Source organism: Plasmodium cynomolgi, chromosome 7, assembly GCF_000321355.1.
Source record: "Plasmodium cynomolgi strain B DNA, chromosome 7, whole genome shotgun sequence".
Classification (NCBI taxonomy): Eukaryota; Apicomplexa; class Aconoidasida; order Haemosporida; family Plasmodiidae; genus Plasmodium; species Plasmodium cynomolgi.
The window spans coordinates 1,373,327-1,393,743 of record NC_020400.1 but is presented as its reverse complement, the minus strand read 5'-3'; the positions used below and the strand labels follow the sequence as shown (position 1 = coordinate 1,393,743).

General features: G+C 49.6%; 7 protein-coding genes across 7 annotated transcripts; 3 read left to right on the top strand and 4 right to left on the bottom strand.

The window, feature by feature from the left end:
- Positions 1-1,015: 1,015 nt before the first annotated feature.
- On the top strand, positions 1,016-2,170 carry PCYB_074230 (U2 small nuclear ribonucleoprotein B''; the record flags this gene model as incomplete). The annotated part of the gene is made up of 2 exons (XM_004221821.1): positions 1,016-1,221; positions 1,588-2,170. 2 exons carry the CDS (start codon positions 1,016-1,018, stop codon positions 2,168-2,170), a joined length of 789 nt encoding a protein of 262 aa, XP_004221869.1.
- A 1,047-nt stretch (positions 2,171-3,217) lies between these two features.
- On the top strand, positions 3,218-5,113 carry PCYB_074220 (hypothetical protein; the record flags this gene model as incomplete). The annotated part of the gene is made up of 2 exons (XM_004221820.1): positions 3,218-4,427; positions 4,623-5,113. 2 exons carry the CDS (start codon positions 3,218-3,220, stop codon positions 5,111-5,113), a joined length of 1,701 nt encoding a protein of 566 aa, XP_004221868.1.
- Positions 5,114-6,090: 977 nt separating this feature from the next.
- On the bottom strand, positions 6,091-7,835 carry PCYB_074210 (cAMP-dependent protein kinase catalytic subunit; the record flags this gene model as incomplete). The annotated part of the gene is made up of 5 exons (XM_004221819.1): positions 6,091-6,489; positions 6,667-6,826; positions 6,992-7,176; positions 7,413-7,570; positions 7,712-7,835. 5 exons carry the CDS (start codon positions 7,833-7,835, stop codon positions 6,091-6,093), a joined length of 1,026 nt encoding a protein of 341 aa, XP_004221867.1.
- A 1,927-nt stretch (positions 7,836-9,762) lies between these two features.
- On the bottom strand, positions 9,763-12,329 carry PCYB_074200 (hypothetical protein; the record flags this gene model as incomplete). Its single annotated transcript, XM_004221818.1, has 5 exons — positions 9,763-9,816; positions 10,107-10,155; positions 10,726-11,891; positions 12,053-12,103; positions 12,234-12,329. The coding sequence occupies 5 exons, from the start codon at positions 12,327-12,329 to the stop codon at positions 9,763-9,765; spliced, it is 1,416 nt and encodes a 471-aa protein (XP_004221866.1).
- Positions 12,330-14,460: 2,131 nt separating this feature from the next.
- On the bottom strand, positions 14,461-15,382 carry PCYB_074190 (hypothetical protein; the record flags this gene model as incomplete). Its single annotated transcript, XM_004221817.1, has 3 exons — positions 14,461-14,743; positions 15,052-15,161; positions 15,296-15,382. 3 exons carry the CDS (start codon positions 15,380-15,382, stop codon positions 14,461-14,463), a joined length of 480 nt encoding a protein of 159 aa, XP_004221865.1.
- A 2,648-nt stretch (positions 15,383-18,030) lies between these two features.
- On the top strand, positions 18,031-18,729 carry PCYB_074180 (vacuolar ATP synthase subunit E; the record flags this gene model as incomplete). Its single annotated transcript, XM_004221816.1, has 1 exon — positions 18,031-18,729. Exon 1 carries the CDS (start codon positions 18,064-18,066, stop codon positions 18,727-18,729), a length of 666 nt encoding a protein of 221 aa, XP_004221864.1. The 5' UTR covers positions 18,031-18,063.
- Positions 18,730-19,391: 662 nt separating this feature from the next.
- PCYB_074170 (uncharacterised trophozoite protein) lies at positions 19,392-20,039 on the bottom strand (the record flags this gene model as incomplete). Its single annotated transcript, XM_004221815.1, has 1 exon — positions 19,392-20,039. A coding segment is annotated over one exon (648 nt), but the record flags the coding sequence as incomplete, so codon positions are not given.
- Positions 20,040-20,417: the final 378 nt, after the last annotated feature.

Sequence of the window (20,417 nt, the reverse complement as noted above, 5' to 3'; positions counted from 1 at the left end):
CACTATGTATATATCTTTTCATTGTTGCGTTATCGATTCCTATTTGCCTCTTCATTATTTTTCTGTTTGTACCGCCTTTGCCCCTTTCCTTTGGCGGCAGAGATAAACACCCCAGGGGTGGAGAACAAAAACCCGCAGAAAAGGCAGTCGCACAATTGGGCATGCAACGCGCACCTGGAGGTGGAGATTAACAGGTGGAGTCAACGTTTGACGCGTGCTACGTGTTATATAATATGTCACATGTTGCCCCTTGTTCAAAATCGCCAAATGTTAAGAGCAGGAAAGATCGTCGTCACATGAAGGTTTTGCCCTACCACTGGGGATTCTACCCCCTATGTTGTTTGCTAAATACGCCAAAGTAACAGACCCCCCTTGCTCGGCGGGAAAAAAAAAAAAAATACATGCACAGTGAAACTGATACACGTTCGAAGGACAGACAAACGCCCTTTCGATGCCCCCAAACAACACCCATTCGGGAAGCTTGAATGGACACTCTACATGGGGCACTAGGCGATGCTAAATTGGCTGTATGCTTAAATAGATCCCCCACAAGGGATGCTTTTATATAAAGTACTTTTTTTTATTATGATTATCATTATTATTGTTTTTATTTTTATTTTTATTTTATTTTTATTTTTTTTTTTTTGTTTCCAATGCCACTCCTGTTGGTCCCCTTTTTTTTTGCAAAAGGATAAACCTTTGCAACTCCCTTTTTTTTTTTTTTTTAATCATGAATGGCTGGACTTAGGCTTCCCCTGTGCTCTTGAATTTTTGCAGCACTCGAGGCGAATGCCGAGTTGCAGTGGCCTGAGCACCAGCGAGGGAGAGAGATAGCCACGACGCGGCACCTCCGAGAGGAATAGCGGCTCTGTAAGGCGGCCCGGCAAAGCAGCTCGGTAAGGCGGCTCGGCAAAGTGGCTCGGTAAAGCGGCTCGGCAAAGCGGCTCATCTTCGCAGGGGGCATAGCTCTACGAAGCGCCTTCCAACCCGCTAAAACGCCCCTCTCTCGCCCACCATGTCGGCACTGTTTAACTTGGAGTCTATGATCACCGTTATCATTCTGTGCATTTGCACATGTACCTACCTGAAGCCGCGGTTCCCCAACGTCTTCGACAACAAGAAAGGTGGGTTCCTCGGGACGCTTGGCAAGTTCGCAGTCATCGGGGACCGCCTGTCCTTATACGTGTCCGTGGCCTGCGTCATCCTGGCCTTCGTCAACCTGTTTCTGCGCTAGTGTGGAGAGGCAAGTGGGGTGCGGAAACAGCCAGGTGAGGTGAGGAGACCGCCAAGTGAGGTGAGAAGACCACCAAGGGAGCCGCGAAAAAAGCCAAGGGAGCCGCGAAAAAAGCCAAGGGAGCCGCGAAAACCGCCAAGGGAGCCGCGAAAACCGCCAAGGGAGCCGCGAAAACCGCCAAGGGAGCCGCGAAAACCGCCAAGGGAACCGCCAAAACCGCCAAGGGAGCCGCCAAAACCGCCAAGTGAGCCGCCAAAACCGCCAAGGGAGCCGCCAAAAGGCCTAACTAATTACCCTAAATCGGATGCCCCTGATTGGCTACCGCTGCGCGCCCTTTCTCCCCCCCTGCCCAGCATGGACCCATTCGACATCCCACCCAACCAAACACTGTACGTGAATAACTTGGAGGAAAAAATAAACGTCAAGGATTTGAGAGACCTGTTGTTCGAGTTCTTCTGTCCCTATGGGAACGTACTAGACGTGGTTATAAAGAAAGCCAACCAGTCCAGAGGACAGGCCTTTGTCGTTTTCAACACCATCGCATCCTCCACCCTGGCCTACAAAAACCTGAAGGGGAAGCTCTTCCTCAACAAGCAAATAAACATTAACTATGCGAAGACCAAGTCCAGGATTGTAGAAAAACTTGAAGGAACATACAAACCAATTACCAATTACAAATCCGAAACAGGCTACGGAAGTAGTACAGCCAATGTCTTCACCCTCTTTATCCAAAACCTACCCAACGAAATCAACAAAAACGCTTTGGAAATCCTGTTTAATCAGTACCCAGGGTTTTGTGAAGTGAGACATATTCCTGGAAGGAACGTAGCCTTTGTGGACTTCAGCTCTTATCAAAATGGGGAAGTTGCGATGAACGGCTTGCAGAGCTTCAAGGTGACTCCCCAGCACCCGATCAAAATTTCGTGGTCCGCCTGAGCTGCGCGTGGCGCGAGTCGGGCACAGGGGCCGCCAGGGAGTGGCCACCAGCTGGGCACTAGCTGCACAACAACTGCGCAATAACTGCACAACAGCTGCGCAACAACTGGGCAACAACTGCGCAACAACTGCGCAACAACTGCGAAACAACTGCACAACAACTGCGAAACAACTGCGCACCGATCGCTTCCCACCTTCATGCGCATGCGAAAGCGCTTCTCCAAAAACACATGCACACAACTACGCACACATGTGGGTACACCTGTACGTAATAAAAACTGCCCCCCCGAACGAACAATTTAGTTTTTTTTCTTCTTTTTGTTTCCTTTTTTTATTTCCTTTTTTTTCATCCCTTTTTTTCTTCCCCTTTTTTCACCCCTTCTTTTCATCCCTTCTTTTCATCCCTTTTTTTATCCCTTTTATCCCATTTCTTCTTCTCCTTTTAACCCAACTGCAAACCTTTTTCACAAAACGCACGCTAAACAGCATCGCACTTTAAAGGGACGCCAATTTTTTAAGGACGCAAAAGCTGCCACGTGTTGACTTCCCGGGCCCAATTGAGAAACCCCACGGAAGGAGGCCTCTATCATCCACAAAGAAAAAAAAAAAAAGTTGTCTTATATTCCAGGCGGACGTGCGGCACCCCGAAGGGGGAGAACGAGTCTCTATCACCCCAAATGCAGTCACTCCGAGTTTTTTCCCGTTCGTGAACTCCCTCCTGACGGCTTCCTCCTTGCGGCCTCCTCCTGGCAGCCTCCTCCTGACAACTCCCTCGCTGCAAACCTGAGTCGCTTTTCTCACCCAAGTTGAGCGGCAGAACTGCAACCGCACAGGAGGGCCACCTGCATAGGGTCCTCGGTTCACACATTTCCTTGACGTAGTGACCCACGGACAGGTGGTAATTTTTTTTTTTTTTTTTTTTTCATTCACTTATCTCTCACACGGTGTCTTAGTGGAAGAAGTCCAGCTGGCAAAAACGGAACATTCCTCGAAAACACACACCGTACGCGCTGCTCCTGCTCCTGCCCTACCTCCCCCACTCAGAGCATGCGGGACGAGCCCCTACTACCCCCCTTCTGCGCCACGAGCGCACGCAGCCAGGCAAAACGCAGCCAGGCCAAGCGAAGAACGCCCAAGTACACTTACGAAAATTTCAAGATGGAGAATGAATTTTTTTTCAACTCTCATGCAAAGATGAGGAACATGTACAATAACATACTAACTAGCAGCAACTCCTTTGATGTGTTTGATGTGAACGGTGCGACTGACGTGATGGGTGTGACTGACGTGATGGACGTGACTGACGTGATGGGTGTGACTGACGTGATGGACGTGACTGACGTGACTGACGTGATGGACGTGCCAGACGTGATGGATCTTCCTGATGATCCTGACGCTCCTCACGCTCCTGACACTCCTGACGTGCCTGATGATGACGTTAAGGGTAGCTGCTCGGCAAGGTGCTCGGAGCGGAGAGGGGGGAGCGCTTCCACGTGCAGACATGAGGAGGAATTAGCACAACGAGGGGATGAATGCACGTGGCCATCGGTCGAGTCCAACCCAGAAAGAACCTACGCACAACCTCTGAGAGAGGAAGAGTCTGCTTCACTCCTGCGTCACACAAGTCGTTACAGCAGTCTGTGTCTCTATTCGACCAACCAGACGGTGCATGGCACATGCTACAACAGAGAGCATACAAAATGTAGCATTCAAAAAAGGAAGACCTTCGCAAAATGCAGGATGTTAAAAATGGATGGAAGGTATACAAATTATTACGCCCGTGTTCAGGGGAAGAAGCGTAACAGGGTGTGCCTTAAAAGGAAAAAAAAGAAAACAGTGCGAGGGGGTGCTCTCACAGGGGAGATGAACAAAAGGGACATCACACTATTTGAAGACCATCCGTTGGAGGATGTGGGGAAATTTGAAAAGGTCTCATCTTCGATCCATGCATATCCTAGGGGAAGGAGTGCACACATGGTCTTCCACCCTGAGGAGGCACACCTCGAGAGGGTACTCCCGTCAGAGGATACGCTCGACAAACCCAACAGGGACAAGTACCTCGCGTACATCTCCCATTCGATAATAAGACAAGGTCGAAAAGTCAGCTGCTTCGAAAAAAATGCAGATCGAATGCTCGATTTGGTGGAACTTGTGCTTTACAACAGAATGAAGGAAGCTTTTTTTTTAAAGGAGAGGATCTGCGACAAAGACAGATATAAAGAACTGTGTCCCGAAGTCTTCTTCTTCGACAACGATGGTAAGTCTCCGCGCCATCGGTCCCGTCGGTCCCATCGGTGCACTGATGACCAGAGGCACCCCCCTTCTGACCCACGCTAATGAGGTTGGCCATCTCTAACCCACGCTAATGAGGTTGGCCACCTCTGCCCCACGCTAATAAGGCTGACCATCCATGCCCCACGCTAATAAGGCTGACCACCCCTCCCCCCCACAGACGACCTCATCGAAACAATGGACCGGAACTGCCGATTCCTGCCAAAGGTGCCAGCCAAAGAAAATCTAACCACCTACCGAGGCCCCTCTCCATCCAGCATCTTCGGAGAACACTACTCCACATACAAATACTTCTTCAAACTTGTGAAGGTAGACATAAAGCTTTATAGATGGCCCGACCCCTACGATGCAGTAAACACTGTACAAAATAAACGTTTGAAAAAGTTGAGCTGTTCTGATCTGCTATATAGTTACAAAACGGGAGTGAATTATCCATGTGGGAATGACATACGAAGGGCCACCAAAGTGGACAATGCGGGGGAGACGAAAAAGAAGAAAAAGGAGAAAAAGAAATATTTGCTTCCTTTCCTCCAGTCTGCTCCTACGAGAGAGGACAATGAGGAGATGCAACACACGGAATATATAAGCGTGAACAGAATTCCCCCCGATTTAATTCAGCTTTTAAAGTACAGAAATGTGACACTGGGGTGAAGCCTCCCATTGTGTAGAAGCCTCCCCCTTGTGGTGGGACAATCACACAGGTGATCAATCAAATCGGTACCACCAGAGGTACCCCTCCCTGGGGACATGACCCATTTGGAGGGGGGGTGGTAGCCCTCTACTCTACGCACACCCCAGTGTCAACTTTTTTTTTTTTTTTATCACTTCCTAAACCAATCGTAACTGTATATCAGCTTGTTTCCTTCCACGGTGTGGAAGCACAAAGGGGGGGGAGGTACACAAAGGGGGAGGAGGTACACAAAGGAGGAGGTGGAACACAAAGGGGGAGGTGGAACACAAAGGGGGAGGAGGTACACAAAGGAGGAGGTGGAACACAAAGGGGGAGGTGGAACACAAAGGGGGAGGAGGTACACAAAGGAGGAGTCCACAACGATAAAGTTGCATACAGGGGGCAGCTTTAGTTGGATCGGAGAGCCACCTGCCCACACGTCGGCGCAGCGTTACTCACAAATGGGGTTATCACACCGCCTGAGCAATTCTCCACGGCACACGAGAGGCTGCCTTTCCCCGTAAGCGACTCGACATGTCACACGAGGGGCTATCTTTCCACCTTGCCTGTTCAGTCGCTTCGCGCAGATGGGACGACATGGACAATTACGATGGGGGGGGTGACGCCCAAACGGGAAATGACACGAGAAGTGACGAAATGGCGAAATGGCGAAATGGCGAAATAGACGATCGCACTTGGGCCAACACAACGGACGGTTAAGCAGGAGGGGACACGACGAAGTCGTTCGAATTGTGCATAACGACAAAAACAAGGAAAAAGGGCGGTAAAAGGAAGGAAAAAGGGAGGAAAAAAAAGGGAAAAAAATGGAAAAAAAAAAAGAAAAAAAAATGGAAAAAAATTATGCACACGAATTCGGTAAACCCCTTTGCAAAAAAAAAAGAACGGGAGCGGGACGGGAACGAGAACGAGCGACAGGGCAACCGAGCGAAGGACAGACCTACCAGTCAAAGAAGGGGTCGTTCTCGTTCGTAATTTTATCCGCAATGGTTAAGTCCTCCTGCACCCTCTCGAAGTTTGAGGAGTCGAAAATGTTTTTGTATTTTGGCTTGTAAGGCACGTCTACATTCTTGTGCAGCAAACTAACCCAATCAATATTCCCAAACCACGGATGCTCCTTCACGTTTTGAGCTCCTTTCTTTAGGTTCCCGTATCTCTTGGTTAAGTCATGAGACAATAATTTCTTCATGAGATGCTTGCAGTTGGTGTCCAAAAATTTGGGGAAGTATATTATTCCCTCCAGAATTTTTTGATAAATCAGCAGGGGCTCGTTTGCGTAGAAGGGGGGACATCCTACCAGGATCTCATAAATGAAGATACCCAAGGTCCACCAGTCTGCCTGCAGGGGGGGGGAAGAAGCGGTCATAGGAGAGGAGGTCACTGTACTGGGTAGGCGCTGCACGGGTTAACCACCGTATGCGCGGTGTGTCAACGTGGTAGTGGCGAGGAAGCCGCATCGCTTGTGAATGCCCCCTTCCGGGTAGAGGGGGGGAGGACTGCCCCATCGTGCACTCACCGCCTTGCCATGCCCGATGTTGAGAAGGATCTCCGGCGCAATGTATTCGGGGGTCCCGCACAGGGTATACGTTCGCGTGTCCACCACTTTTGCGAATCCAAAGTCAGTCATTTTTATGAACCCATCCTTGTCGAGCAGTAGGTTCTCCGGCTTCAGGTCTCTACTCAGGGGGGGAGGGAAGCGAGCGTGATAAGGCAGTTGGACAGACGCACGTGGGGGGTATCCCCGACCGCACCGTAACTACAGGTCGCACCGTAACTACAGGCCGCACCGTAACTACGAGTGATAGCAGGATATACATCTCCTTCACCCCTCGCACACCCACCTGTACACGATATTCAAACTCTGGAGGTACTCAAATATCAAAACGATCTGCGCCGCGTAAAAGCACCCCACGTCGTTGGGGAAGCGCTTGTTTCTTCTTAGGAAGGTAAAAAACTCTCCCCCAATTACAAACTCCAACACGAGGTATAAGTAGGACTCGTCTTTGAACGACCCATATAAGTTGACCTGCAGAGAACGGGCGTAGGGATCACTGCATAGTGTTTGTTGTTCGGGACGGGGAGCAGTGCAGTTGGAGTGGCGCAGTTGGAGTGGCGCAGTTGGAGTGGCGCAGTCGGAGTGGCACAGTTGCAGTAGCGCAGTCGGAGTGGCGCAGCTGAAATAACCCCCATTCGCACCGCTCCCTCCGTTCACGCCTCTCCCTCGTTCACGCTGCTACCCCCGCTCCCTCCGCTGGTCCTTACGCAGAACGGGTGGCTGATGTAGTTTAGGATCTTCCTCTCTGAGAAGACATGGTCGACTTGCTTCTGCTTGATAATTTTGCTTTTCTCAAATCGCTTGATGGCCACCGGGGGGAAGTCCTCATTCTTGTACGTCGCGAGAATCACTCTCCCGAAGGAACCTGCGCGGGGAGGTGTGTGTGGGGTTTGGCTCAGACCATCCGAAGCTGCTCAGTTGGCCAGCTTCTCATCTTCTCAGCTGCTCAGCTGCTCATTTCCCCCGTGGGTTCTCCAGGGTGCCGCTCCGCCTGAGGAATCCATACCTGTGCCAAGAGTTCGAATAAAATTAAAGTCCTCATATTTCATTTTATTTTCTCTCTTTGGCTCTTTAGTACTTCCACTGTCCTTCTTCTTGTGCAGCTGCAGGTTTTTCAAAAACTGGATCATGGTTAATGGGGCGGGTGAATAAGAGAGGGGGAGGAGAAGCGTCGACGTGGTCAACGTGCGGGGTGAACACTCGTGGGGGTGAAGACGCGTGGGGGAGAAGCGTCGATGTGGTCAACGTGAGGGGTGAAGACGCGTCGATGGGGTCAACGTGAGGGGGTGAAAATGGTGCAGCCGAGTCAGCCAAGCGGCAGCTAGCGGACAGCGTTAAAAAAAAAAAAAAAAAAAAAAAAACAGCCGAGTCAGCCAAGCGGCAGCTAGCGGACAGCGTTAAAAAAAAAAAAAATACAACTAGGTGTAACGCGGCGAGGTGTCACAAAGCAAAAAAAACAAAACAAAACGCAGCTCAACAAAACAAAGCAAAAAAAAACAAAACGCAGCGCAGAACAAATCATACGGATGCAACTACGCAAAAAAAAAAAAAAAATACACATTAAGGAGCGTCTTCCAATTCTTTCACTTAACGTTGGCAAAAAATGTACGGCTCAGCGTCCGCCACCCGTTCCCCGTTTTCCTCTCCTCTTCCGCCAGAACGCACCAGTACGCTTGCGAAGGTGCCTTTCCCCTTCGTAGTGACGCAACGAAAAATTTTCCCAAACGGACAAGTCCTAACAACCACACGTTCAGCGCACGTGCGGACTGGCTGTTTTGTGTAACGCGCGGAATGACTATCGGAATGACTGTCCGAATGACTGCCGATCTGGCTGCCCCACTGGCCGCCGCTCTGACTGCCCCACTGGCCGCCGCTCTGACTGCCGCTCTGACTGCCGCTCTGACTGCTGGGATATTTCCCCTCCGCGGGTCCCACCCGTTTTGGACAGACCCCAGGTGGAAATTGCGTGCGGATAAAACGAAACAAAATAAAAGATGCAGCCTGGGGGAGGGGGGGTGGACCCGTCCGACCCAACCATATGCACGGCCAATGGACACTGAAATATACTTACAGCCATCTCATCTGTGTATGCACGGTCACTGAAACGCACATACAGCCATCCCATCTGTGTATGTACAACCTCCCCCTTTCTGCATGCACACTTTGTTGACATTTTTTTTTGCGTGTCCCCTCGAAGTATTCCATTCTTTGGCCCATTTCGTGTTGTGCGTTACCTGGTATGGCTTGACTTCCCTGGGAGGCTGCCAGGTGGGGAACTACTCACTTGTGAGGGGAGGGGGGGGGCGACCATTTATTAACTCACATGTGCCCAACTCACATGTACCCACTCGCATGTGTGTATACTCGTATGCAGTTGTTCACTCTGTCCGATGGACTGCACAGCGCGGGAGGAAACAGACCAACGATGGACACGCACAAAAAAAAAAAAAAAAAAAGAAGCAGCCACTTCGAAGGTGTACCGGCTGCATTGCTGTGTACTCTGTCTCTCACTTCGTGACGTCTTCGTGGCGTCTTCCATCATACGACACCACGGAATGGGACTCCACTTAACGCGACGCTCATCCAGTTCTCTCCTCTTTTTACCTTCTCGATGGCGACACAGCGGTCTTACTCGCTTCTTCCTTGTCCAACTGCTCGAATGAAAATAAAAGAGGGGCAGAGAGTTCCCTTCGTATCACTGTTTACCTTTACACTTTATTCACAATTAGGATTTTCCGTTTTTTTATGGAAATGACGCAACAGGGGGGAGAGAGACACTCTCGAGAACGTCAAATGAACAAGTCTCTGCTTTTTTTTTTTTTTTTTTCGCTCAAGTGATTGCTTTCGCCGTTCGGGCTAAGGTAATACAGCATAGTGACTCCTGCGTGGGGATGGATTCCTTTTTTCTGTCACGTCACGGCTCTTTTGTTTTATAATTTCTTTCTACTTTCTTTCTACTTTCTTTCCACTTTCTTTCCACTTTTTTTTTTCTGCAATGCGTTGACACGAGTTGGTTCTCGCGCTCCTTCGACGGAGGGATAAGTGACTTCCCCCGCATCAGCTCCCCACGCACATGTGCATGTGAGGAAGAGCAGCCTTGAAGGTGCAAAACTGATTTAGGGGAGAAGGGAAAAAAATTATCCAAAAGGGGGCAAAGGAAAAAAGGGAACAAAGGGAAGATGAGCACGAGAGGACCTTCCAACCAACCCTGTCTTATCATGCCAGCCATTTTGCGATCTCATGAGTGCATCGCTCATTTTGCAGTGCACCGGTCTTTACGCGCTCTTTTCCCTTATGCGCCATCGCACACGTGTAGGTGCAAGCGCTGTCTAGGTGTGTTTTTTTTTTTGAGGGGGGGGAGACCCTTGACACATCGGACCTATTCCTATCATTAGCTCTACATCTGTGGTGTGCTTACTCATCATAACGTAGTGGCTGTAAGTCTTATCGCTAAGATGCAAATATAAAAAAAAAAATCACCTCATACATTTATACGTGAAGAGTCACTGGTACTCACACTGCGTGTGCAGGCAAGTGCACCCTTGAGGGGTGGGGTACTCGGAAAAAAAACACAAATTATTGCGGGGGGAAACATAAACATTGCGCATGCGTGTATGAGGCAAGGGGGGGTTAGTGGCGGTGGAACGGGCGGGCGAGCTCGAGGGAGCACGCCTCGCCGGCACTACGACGAGAAAAGTACACAACGGAAAAAAAAAAAAAGGGAAAGGGGAAAGAAAAGGGCATGGGGGGGTAAAGAAGCGGTGACGATGCGGTGATAACATGCCGACGATGCGGCGATAACGTGACGACGACGCGGTGATAACACGGCGACGATGCGGGGAAAGCACTAATAAAACAGGTCGCGCGCTGCCAACCATGGGGAGGGATCCAACAGGGCATTTGCCACACTGGCGCGCAACCACCGTGAGCCCCTTTTCTTGGGGAAGTGCCTCACACCGGTTCTTCGCCAATTCTCCGCCTCTTCCCCGCCGCTCCTCCACCGCCTCCCCACCGCTTCACTCCTCGTCGGACGAGTCCAGCGACTTCATGTTGAGCACTGCGTTGGGGTAGAGGTCGAACTCCCCAAGCGCGTTGCGCGCGCGCTGCAGCACGGTCTTGGTGTGGCCGCATATCAACTCAAACTTGAAAGGAATAATGATCTCTCCCTTTCCACTCCCGGAGTCCTGTCCCAAGAACTCGGAGCACTCGGCCCACTCGTACACATCCTCTAGTGTGTGATTCAGGCTGAACGAGTCCTGAATTTTCACCCCGTTCGGCAACCTAATGCATATTTTGGTGACCTTCTCATCGTCCCTAATTGGCAAAGGAAATTTATTTGCCTTCTCCCTTCGCTTACTTTTAATATCTTTTTTTATATGCATCTTTCTTATCCTCTCCTCTTCCTTTTTCTTCCTTTCCTGGACCTTAAGTTGGTCTTTCCTCAGAGCCTCCTGGTATTCCCTGTCCTGTTCCTCTCGAATCAGTCGATCGGTATACGTTTTATTTTTTATTTTATCTTTGTTTGCCTTCTTCGTATTCATTTGCTCAATACAGTGAGTTACTGAATTCAAAATATGGCTAGCTGACGGGGTGCCATAAATAATGGACAGCTCTTCATACTCCTTGACATAACTCGTCAGGATGATGCTAATCTGGGGTAACATAATAACGTTCAATACGTTGCTCAACTCCCTTATGTCCCCCATGGTAATGTCCAGAGCAAAAAAAACACAGGAGTTGTCGAACAAGGATTTAATTTCCTCATTCTTAAAAATGGATTCACAAAAATAGGTGCTATCGTTATTTTCAATATGCAGATATACAAGCAATAACTTCTCCTCCTGCTTGGAAACCTTGATGGCTTCACTTAGACTCCCTTTAAAGAAATTCACATGTCTCTTTCCGAACCTCTCCTCGTAGTATGCTGTAAAGGTATCCCTTTCTGGAGAACTAACGATATACGTGCTGACCAATTTGAGGCAAGCGGTTAGTAGACTGTACACACTCTTTACAATGGGGCATATTAACGATCCGATTTGGTTCAACAGATAATACAAATTGGCTCTCTCGATTTTTTCTTCGTTCCTTTGACACATTTCTTTTCTCTCCGTTGGTTGGTTCGTCCCTTCGCTGGTTGGGAAGCGGCTCTTCCCGCGGTTTCTCATGGATCCATTTCCGGGGGGGTCCTTCAACAGGGGTGGAAAATTGGAGCCAATTGGGGGGGGCACACTTAGGGGAGTGGCAATTGTGACAGTTGCTGTGCGCGCAGGAGAGGGCACGAACGGGGCGGTTTCTTTCCCTCTCTCAGGTGACTCTCCCACACAGGGAGGAATCTCCATCTTCTCACCTCGTCCAGTGACTCAAAGTCAACCTTCCTCAAGTACGTCGATATCGCTTCCTGCATATGAGAAAAAGGGGGTTCACAAAAGGGAGTGCATCAGGTGGAGGACACATAATTGTTTACCCCCTGACAAAAAAAGGGGAACTACGAACACACCACACGGAGTGATTACTCATCCGAGACGTACCTCCAGATTTCCCTGACACTTTTTCAAAATGGACTCTGCCTCCTCCTCGTCCAACAAATTGGTCACCTCCATGAACAGCTTGACCCGCTCGTCCATGGTGGAGCGGCGATGGTAGGGCGGTGATGGAAGGGCGGTGATGGCAGGGCGGTGATGGCAGGGCGGTGATGGCAGGGCGGTGATGGCAGGGCGGTGATGGCATGGCGGTGATGGCAGAGCAAGGATGGTGCTTGGTCTGTTGTAATGCTTGTCTGCTTCGCTCCACGTCTACTTCCTGCCACGTCTACTTCCTTCGACGTCTACTTCCTGCCACGCCTGCTTCGCGCCCCGCTCAGCTCGGGTCCCTGACCGCCTTCGGCAGCTGCGCGCGCACGGCCTTGCCCCTCTGCTTAAACCTTTGCACAACGTCAGGGCCAAACCGCTCCACGGCGAGCAACAAAGCAGTCAGAACAACAGACAGCACCACTGACCAGAAGATCGACAGGTACAGTGGCGACAAACTTGCCAGAAAACGGTTATTCAGGTGCCACAAACCGGCCTTGTTTGTGATATACACCAATATCATTTACTTCTTTTCCTTTGGAAACTTGCACGAAGTTCGCCACGAGCTCTTTGCAGCAAGCAGTTTGGTGATGCAATTTGGTTTGCTGTTATTCAAATGGCCATTCCTGGACTTTTTTTTTCCTTTTTTTTTTGGCTATTTTTTTGGCTGTTTTGTTAGCTATTTTGTTAGCTATTTTTTTTCCCTTTTTTTTTTTTCCCTTTTTTTTTTTTTTCCTTTTTTTTTTTCCTTTTTTTTGCTATTTTTTTTCCCTTTTTTTTGCTATTTTTTTTTTAAACGTCAGTTATCCACCGCCCACTTGACCATACGCCACTTTCGCCAATTATTTCCCGCTCGCTTCTTCTCCTCCTCCTCCTCATGTGGAATTCCCCGGGGCAGGAGGAGAAGCGAGCGGGAAAAATAATTGGCAGTGGACGAGATACGTGTACGTCGTGACAGGAGATTGCAATTCAAGCAGGTAGTTTTTTCAGTGCGCTCATCATGTAACTGGCAAATGCACGCCACGTGGGGTGGGGCACTCAGTAAGTGACTGCCCGAGGAGTAAACACGTCTCTGCCCGAGGAGTAAACACGTCTCTGCCCGAGGAGTAAACACGTCTCTGCCCGAGGAGTAAACACGTCTCTGCACGAGGAGTAAACACGTCTCTGCACGAGGAGTAAACACGTCTCTGCACGAGGAGTAAACACGTCTCTGCACGAGGAGTAAACACATCCCTGCGCGAGGAGTAAACACATCCCTGCACGTCGGGACAAGTGGCCCTCCAAACACAGAGAGGGGAATTTCCCCGTGCAGTGTTTTAGGCCACTCCGCGGTGTGTCGCCATCGGATTCAGTGCTACGCGTGCAAGCGACTCTATATTGTCACATCGGCATGCCGACCTTTTTAAGTTCGTTTTCTTCGCTCTTCGCTGTTCGCTCTTTGGCCGTCTCGGTGCGCTCGGAGAAGGGCGTCCGAGGCGGTTGGGGGGGGTATGATGTGGTCGCGTGGTGGGAAAGGGCAAAAACGGAAACAAAGGGGGGGCGGCAAGGAATGAAGTGGAAGCGGCAAGGAATGAAGGAAAACACAGGAGTAACTAACGAAACACACGCACTAACCAAACAAAGGGGTGAACTAAAACAACGTAGCTGCTGCACGAGGCTGCTGCACAAGGCTGCTGCGCAAGGCCGCTCCACATGGCCGCCCCTCGCCCAGCCGTGCAAAGTCCTGCACACCTGCCATGAGCAAGGTAGAAGTCAAACAAAAAAAAAAAAAAAAAAAAAACATCGTGCGAGGGGTATTGCCCTCCTATAATGCGTATAGGTGAAGTGAGAAAAAATCCGAAAAGGGTAAAACAGGGGAGGGTCAAATGGTGGAACGTCCGCATCGGGCAATTCTCTCAACAAGAGAGTGCTCACACCAGCTGACAACAAAAGGGATGGAAAACCCAAATGGGTGAAACAAACAAAAAAAACAGATTACAGTGGGCACAGAAAAAGGAAAGCGGGAGAGTAGCGGCCTCTTCGATTGATCAATATGTGCAAACAGCCGCATATCATAACTGGGTCATCACTTCTCCACATCATCGCTTCTCCACATCATCGCTTCTCCACGCCATCCCTTCTCCACATCATCGCTTCTCCACGCCATCCCTTCTCCACGTCGTCCCTTCTCCACGTCATCACTTAACCGCTACGCGCCCAGCTCCGTTATGAGCGTGACGTTTATGCCCCACTGGCGAAAAAAGTTACTCAAGTTTTTCTCCAACTTCTCCCGATAATCTGTGACCAGCTGCCGATTCACGATGCAAATTATTATGTACCTCAGGTGCTTGGAATTAAAACAAAAATTTTTGAGTAACGGGATGCACACAGGAGAGGTAATGATTAACTTGAAACACATCAGACGGGGGAAGCTATTCTGGATGTAGTTGAAGAACAAGGGGTTAGGGTTACATGATCCAATAATTAGTTCACTGCAGGGAGGAGAGGAGAGGACAGAGACACACAGTGCTTTATTGATTGCCATTTTGGGAGAGGGGTGAATAGATAAGCGTACGTACACTCTTGGGTGGTTAAAATGAGCACAGGGGGGGGGAAGTATCAGAAGGGAGTCACTTACAGCACGTTGGGGAAGGGGCACTGACTGGTGTTCTCGGGGAATGGCTGTCCAACTCGGTCGAGCGATGCGGGCAGTCCGGGCAGTCCAGGCAGTCCATGCAGTTCAGGCAAATCGCCCAACTCGCCCAACTCGCCCCCAACCGGGGAGACCCCCCTCATGTACTTGAGAATGAGAAAAATGCTCCTCCTGTTTTTGAGCCGCATTATTTTTTTCCCCCTGAGGAAGTTGGTGTTGTTGATCACGTCGAGGATGACTCTCTTCCAGGATCTATTCTACGAAATGGGGGGTGGGGCGAAGGGGGCGGTGTGCAGGTGTGCAGGTGCGAAGGCGGTGATATGGGGGGGCACGGAGAAAAAAGAGCCCCCGCGGCGAACTTGCTGGCTCCGCGGGGAGTTCGCCGCTTTACCAGGTACATCAACTTAAGCACGTCATCCATCCAGGGGAAGAACTCCAAAAGCTTCACAGCATAAGCGGTCGAGCAAATGGGCTTCATATTCGAGTTACCATTTTTTCCCTCACGCTTATAAAGAGGAGTGAGTGTTGCATGTTATGCGTTACTCTCGAGACATGCTGTGTAGAGGACGCGATTAAGGTATAGATCGTTGTGTTGCCCCTCTTGCTATAGGTGTAACCCTGTGTGTAACGTCAGGTGGGGGGTGTACAGTAACGCTCCTTCTTCGCACGTCATTTTTTTTGTACATGCATATGGGGGAAGTACTTCCATTTTTGAGTCGCAACGAGGGGGAAATTGGTCGTACCCTTTTCGAAAAAAAAAAAAAAAAAGAGAACATAGATTTATTCTGCGGGGAAGGCAAATCGCGCGATTGACCCTCCCACCCAAAAAAAAAAAAAAGAACGTGGTGCTGCTATACAGCTGCTATGCGGCTGCTACACGACTGCTACACAACTGCGGCACAACTGCCACTCGTTCACCGCTGCGCTCAGAACAGGCACCTCAAGTGTGTAACCCCAATCCTCTTTCGACATGCTCAACAATGCTAAGCGGAGTGCCGCAAATCGAAAAAAAAAAAAAAAAAAGAAAAGCTCACAGTGGGGAGAAAAAAAAAAAATTCACCTTTACGTGGCTAAACGAGTGTGCACGGTTTACACGTCCTGCTTCCTCCCCCTTCATCCAACAGATTATTCACCCGCACTGTGGAGGAACACACACTTCGATTGAGTTGCATCCCCTTCGGGTTGCCTGCCCCAGCCTCGGTAAAGCCGCCATATCTCACGGAACGACCAGCGGAATGGTCAGCGGAACGGTCAGCGGAATGGTCAGCGGAATGGTCAGCGGAACGGTCAGCGGAACGGTCAGCTGAACGGCCAACGGAACGGCCAACCAACGAAACGTCGTGGCCATGCGGGAAGTCTGAAGTAGGTTATCGGGGTCAACACTTCCCCGTAGCATCCAATCGCTAGCAAAATTTACACATATAAATAGACGTGAGTTGTACGTAGGTCCACCGTCCTACGAAAGCAAACCTCCCAAGCTGTTGCACACACACGCACGGGCAGAAAGGCCGATCGCGAAACCGCTGCCTTCAACAGTGGCCAAGTCAAATGGGGGGAACTAACCCCATTGGTTCATTCACCCCGTTTGGTTCATTCACCCCATTGGTTCATTCAGCCCATTCTGTTCGAATTTTTTGCTGCGATCATGACGTGACAGGGGTGGGGTTCCCAAAAAAGGAAATACACTCCTTAGCTTCTTCATCTCCCATGGGAGACTCTTCCTGTCCTCTCGCATACACAAAAAAAATGGCAGGGGGCACACCTGCAGGAGGTCACGTAGAGGAGGTCACATGGAAGAGGTCACACAAGGGGAACTTTCTCATTTATTTTATTTTTTTTATTATTTTTTTTTTTATTTAACGGAAAGGAACACACCAAGCGGATAACACATATCCTATTGGGGAAAAAAAAACTTAAATCGATGCTTCTGTTGCGGCCCTGCTTGCTGCCCCAGTGGTGAGCGTGTCACTGCGGAAAAGAGGTTACTTCCTATACATCGTTTACGTTCCTCCTCTCTTAAGTGCTTCCTAACGGCACGCGCGCTCTCCACAGTGGAGTACCACTCTGTTTGGCACGAGCTCCATGGGGACCTTTCGAATGGGACGAACTTTTTTCTGAACCAAGCGAATGTACCAACTGGGAGGGGGCAAACTCAACCACGGTGGCTAGGACAGAGGACAAGGCACGCGAGTCCCGCACAAGTTCGCCGCCTCGCTCGCATCGTCCACCTCGATTGCTTCGCCTTTTTCCTGTGGGAACTTCCCAAATGGGAAAGAAGCAAAGTTGGCAAACAAACGAATGAAAAGGTAATGCTATTTTTACACGCTGGGGAAGCTCCCCTGCCGAGGTCGTCCCCGTTAGCGCTCACATGTTTGCCTCACCCTTGGGGAAAAGAAAAAAAACATTCTTTTTTTTTTTTTTTTTTTTTTTTTTTTGCGTACCTCCCCACGCAGGTAAATGCCGCACTGCATACACTACACGGATGCGTTTCTCACAAAAATCAGCTTCCCTCCGTGTGGCCACTTCACAACTTGCGCGCATCCCGCGTTAGGATAGCATTTTCGCGATAAGGATAGAGCGGCGTTTACCGTTTACCGTTTATCCAAATAGTTTTCCGTCCCCCTCCTGCGCCCCGCATATGCTGGTTAGCACGCCTCGCAGGGCAGCGCTTCTTCCCCTCACCGTTTAGTGGGCACGCTCGCCGCATCATCAATCTTCCCCCTCGGCTTGCTGTTCTGCTGCTTCTTCTTCGGCTTGCTGCTCTACTGCTTCTTCTTCGGCTTGCTGCTCTACTGCTTCCCCTTCGACTTGCTGCTCTACTGCTTCCCCTTCGACTTGCTGCTCTGCTGCTTCCCATTCTTCCCCCTCGTCTGCTTTCCTTTTTTCCAAACCGATTGTCGCGAAGATGGCACTGGTAAGCTTCGCCAAAGGGAGAGTATCGATTACTCCGTGGAGTGAAACATAGTCACGGGGATGAGTGTTCAAGGCGTCGTTAGAAAAATCGTCCCGTAGGGGTGCCTGCCTCCCCAGTGAGTGTTTCTCCATCCCGGTGAATGCTTTTCCCCACTTCTCACATCTCACCTCTCCTCGCTTCGCCCCTCCTCGCTTCGCCTCCCCCCCCCGCAGGACGACACCGAGGCGCAGAAGCAAATCCAGCAAATGGTAAATTTCATCCTTAACGAAGCCAAGGACAAGGCACACGAAATCGAGGCGAAGGCATTGGAAGACTTCAACATAGAAAAATTACGCATTGTTCAAAAAATGAAAGAAAAAATTCGTTTGGAATTCCAAAAAAAGTCAAAACAGATGGAGATTAAAAGGTCGATCAGTCGATCCTCTGCTATCAATAAAGCTCGTTTAAAAAAAATGTGTGCAAAGGATCAAGTATTTAAGGAAATATATAAAATAAGTAGCGAACGACTTGGAGAGTTATACAAGGATAGAGACAAATACAGAAACTTGATCATAGATCTGATTGTCCAATCCCTGTTTTACATGCAGGAACCTCATGTCATTGTCCGATGTAGGGATGTGGATAAGTCCATCGTGGAGAACTGCCTCAATGATGCCATACAAAAATATAACGACAAATTGAAGAAGCAGTTTAATGTTACCAAAAGTGTTAAAATTGAAATCGACAAAAGTGGCAACTACTTGCCTCCCCCTCCGTCTAGTGATAATGAGGGGAACTCCTGTCTTGGAGGAATAATCCTTACCACTCCTAACAGGAAAATAAATTGCGATAACACTTTGGATGTTCGCCTGAAGCTAGCCATTGAGTACTGCACGCCGGAAATTAAACGCATGTTTTTTGAGACTCTTTGACAGCGCGCAGGGGGGTGTCGCAAAGAGGCCGTCTTCCCCTTTTAACCACCAAAATGGGGACGATTTCGCCCTTTTGTTGTCGCCCTTTTGTTGTCACCCTTTTGTTATCGCTCCTTTTTTTTTTTTTCCTTTTTTTCGCTTCCCCCTTTTTTTTAAACGTTACTTAAGACAGTCCCACTTTGATCAAATATGCGCACTGCAGTTGTGCAGGAGAAAAAAAAGAGAAAAAAAGGAGAAAAAAAAAAGAGAAAAGAAGGAGGGTTCCACCCCTCACGCGGGGGGTGAAGTGGCTCTCCAGATGTGCCCACCTATGCGTTTTATCCATCACTCGTGGGTAGTTAAAATGATTGGATGTCCGGTGAGCAGCTCCCCACGTGTAGGGGTAAATCCGGCACGAAAAAGTGCACCAAGTGGTTGCAGCCACGCTTCGACCACTTCTCCACCCTGCGGCCACTTCTCCACCCTGCGGCCACTTCTCCACTCAGCGACCACTTCTCCACTCAGCGGCCACTTCTCCAGTCAGCGGCCACTTCTCCAGTCAGCGGCCACTTCTCCAGTCAGCGGCCACTTCTCCACCCTGCGACCACTTCTCCACCCTGCGACCACTTCTCCACTCTGCTACCACTCCTCCACCCTGCGACCACTCCACCCTAAAACTGACCCTTTGAAATTTTGGAGTACCGCTTCTTCCGCAGCAGGCGCTCGTCTCGCTTCTGAATATAATCCATGCGCAGCTGGCGCTCCGACTTGCGATTGTCCACTCGCCCCGACTCTTCTAAGTTCCTCCTAAACTGCTCAGCCGCTAGCTTCGCCTGAAGAACTCCAAACGCACACCGAAAGCGACGAATACGATGCACCCCGTCCTCCACCCACTGCACCATCCACACATTCAAACGCTGGTAATACGAAACACCCTTCACCTTAGACACAAACCAGGGAATCTCCTCATATATAATATTATACTTTCTTTTCCTCCAGTACTTCCAATGAGGTAATAAATTCCATGGATAATCATTTCCCAAGTGTTCACCAGCTCTTAGGGACTCTATCCACTTAGTTCGATAGTAATTACTTGGTAGGTACTGCTGCAGTTCGTTCGTCTTGGCTTCAAAGCAGTCCGATGGGGCATGGAATTCAGGTGGTGTCATGTGTGGGTGGATGACCTCCTTCGTCTTCGGCTTGTATGGGTGTTTCGACAGATGCCCTACCGACAAGGTACATACATTTCTACTGCCACAGAACCAGCCCCCCAGTTTGAAGCCATCTCCCTGTGTTAGGAGCTGCCTAGCGAAGTTACCCAGCTTGATCATATTTTTCTGGAGGAGCATTCATTCCAGGCGTTTTAAAATGAGTAAAATTACTTCTCCCTCAGTGTCACCTCCAGTGGGCACCTGTTCTTTTGGCATGCTTTTTTGTCGACGTTCTCTTCCACGCGAAGTGATTCCTCCCTGCGAAGTGACTTCTCCTTTCGAAGTGGCTCCTCCCTGCGAAGTAACTCCTCCCTGCGAAGTAACTCCTCCCTTCGAAGTGACTTCTCCCTGCGAAGTGACTCCTCCTTTCGAAGTGACTCCTGCCTGCTCGCTTCTACTCCTTGCAGAGAGGGGGCATTTTCCTTTAGCGGTTGCCTCCCCTGTGTGCTACTTTGTATGCAAGAAAAAAAAAAAAAAAAAAAAATAAGAACAAGGTAC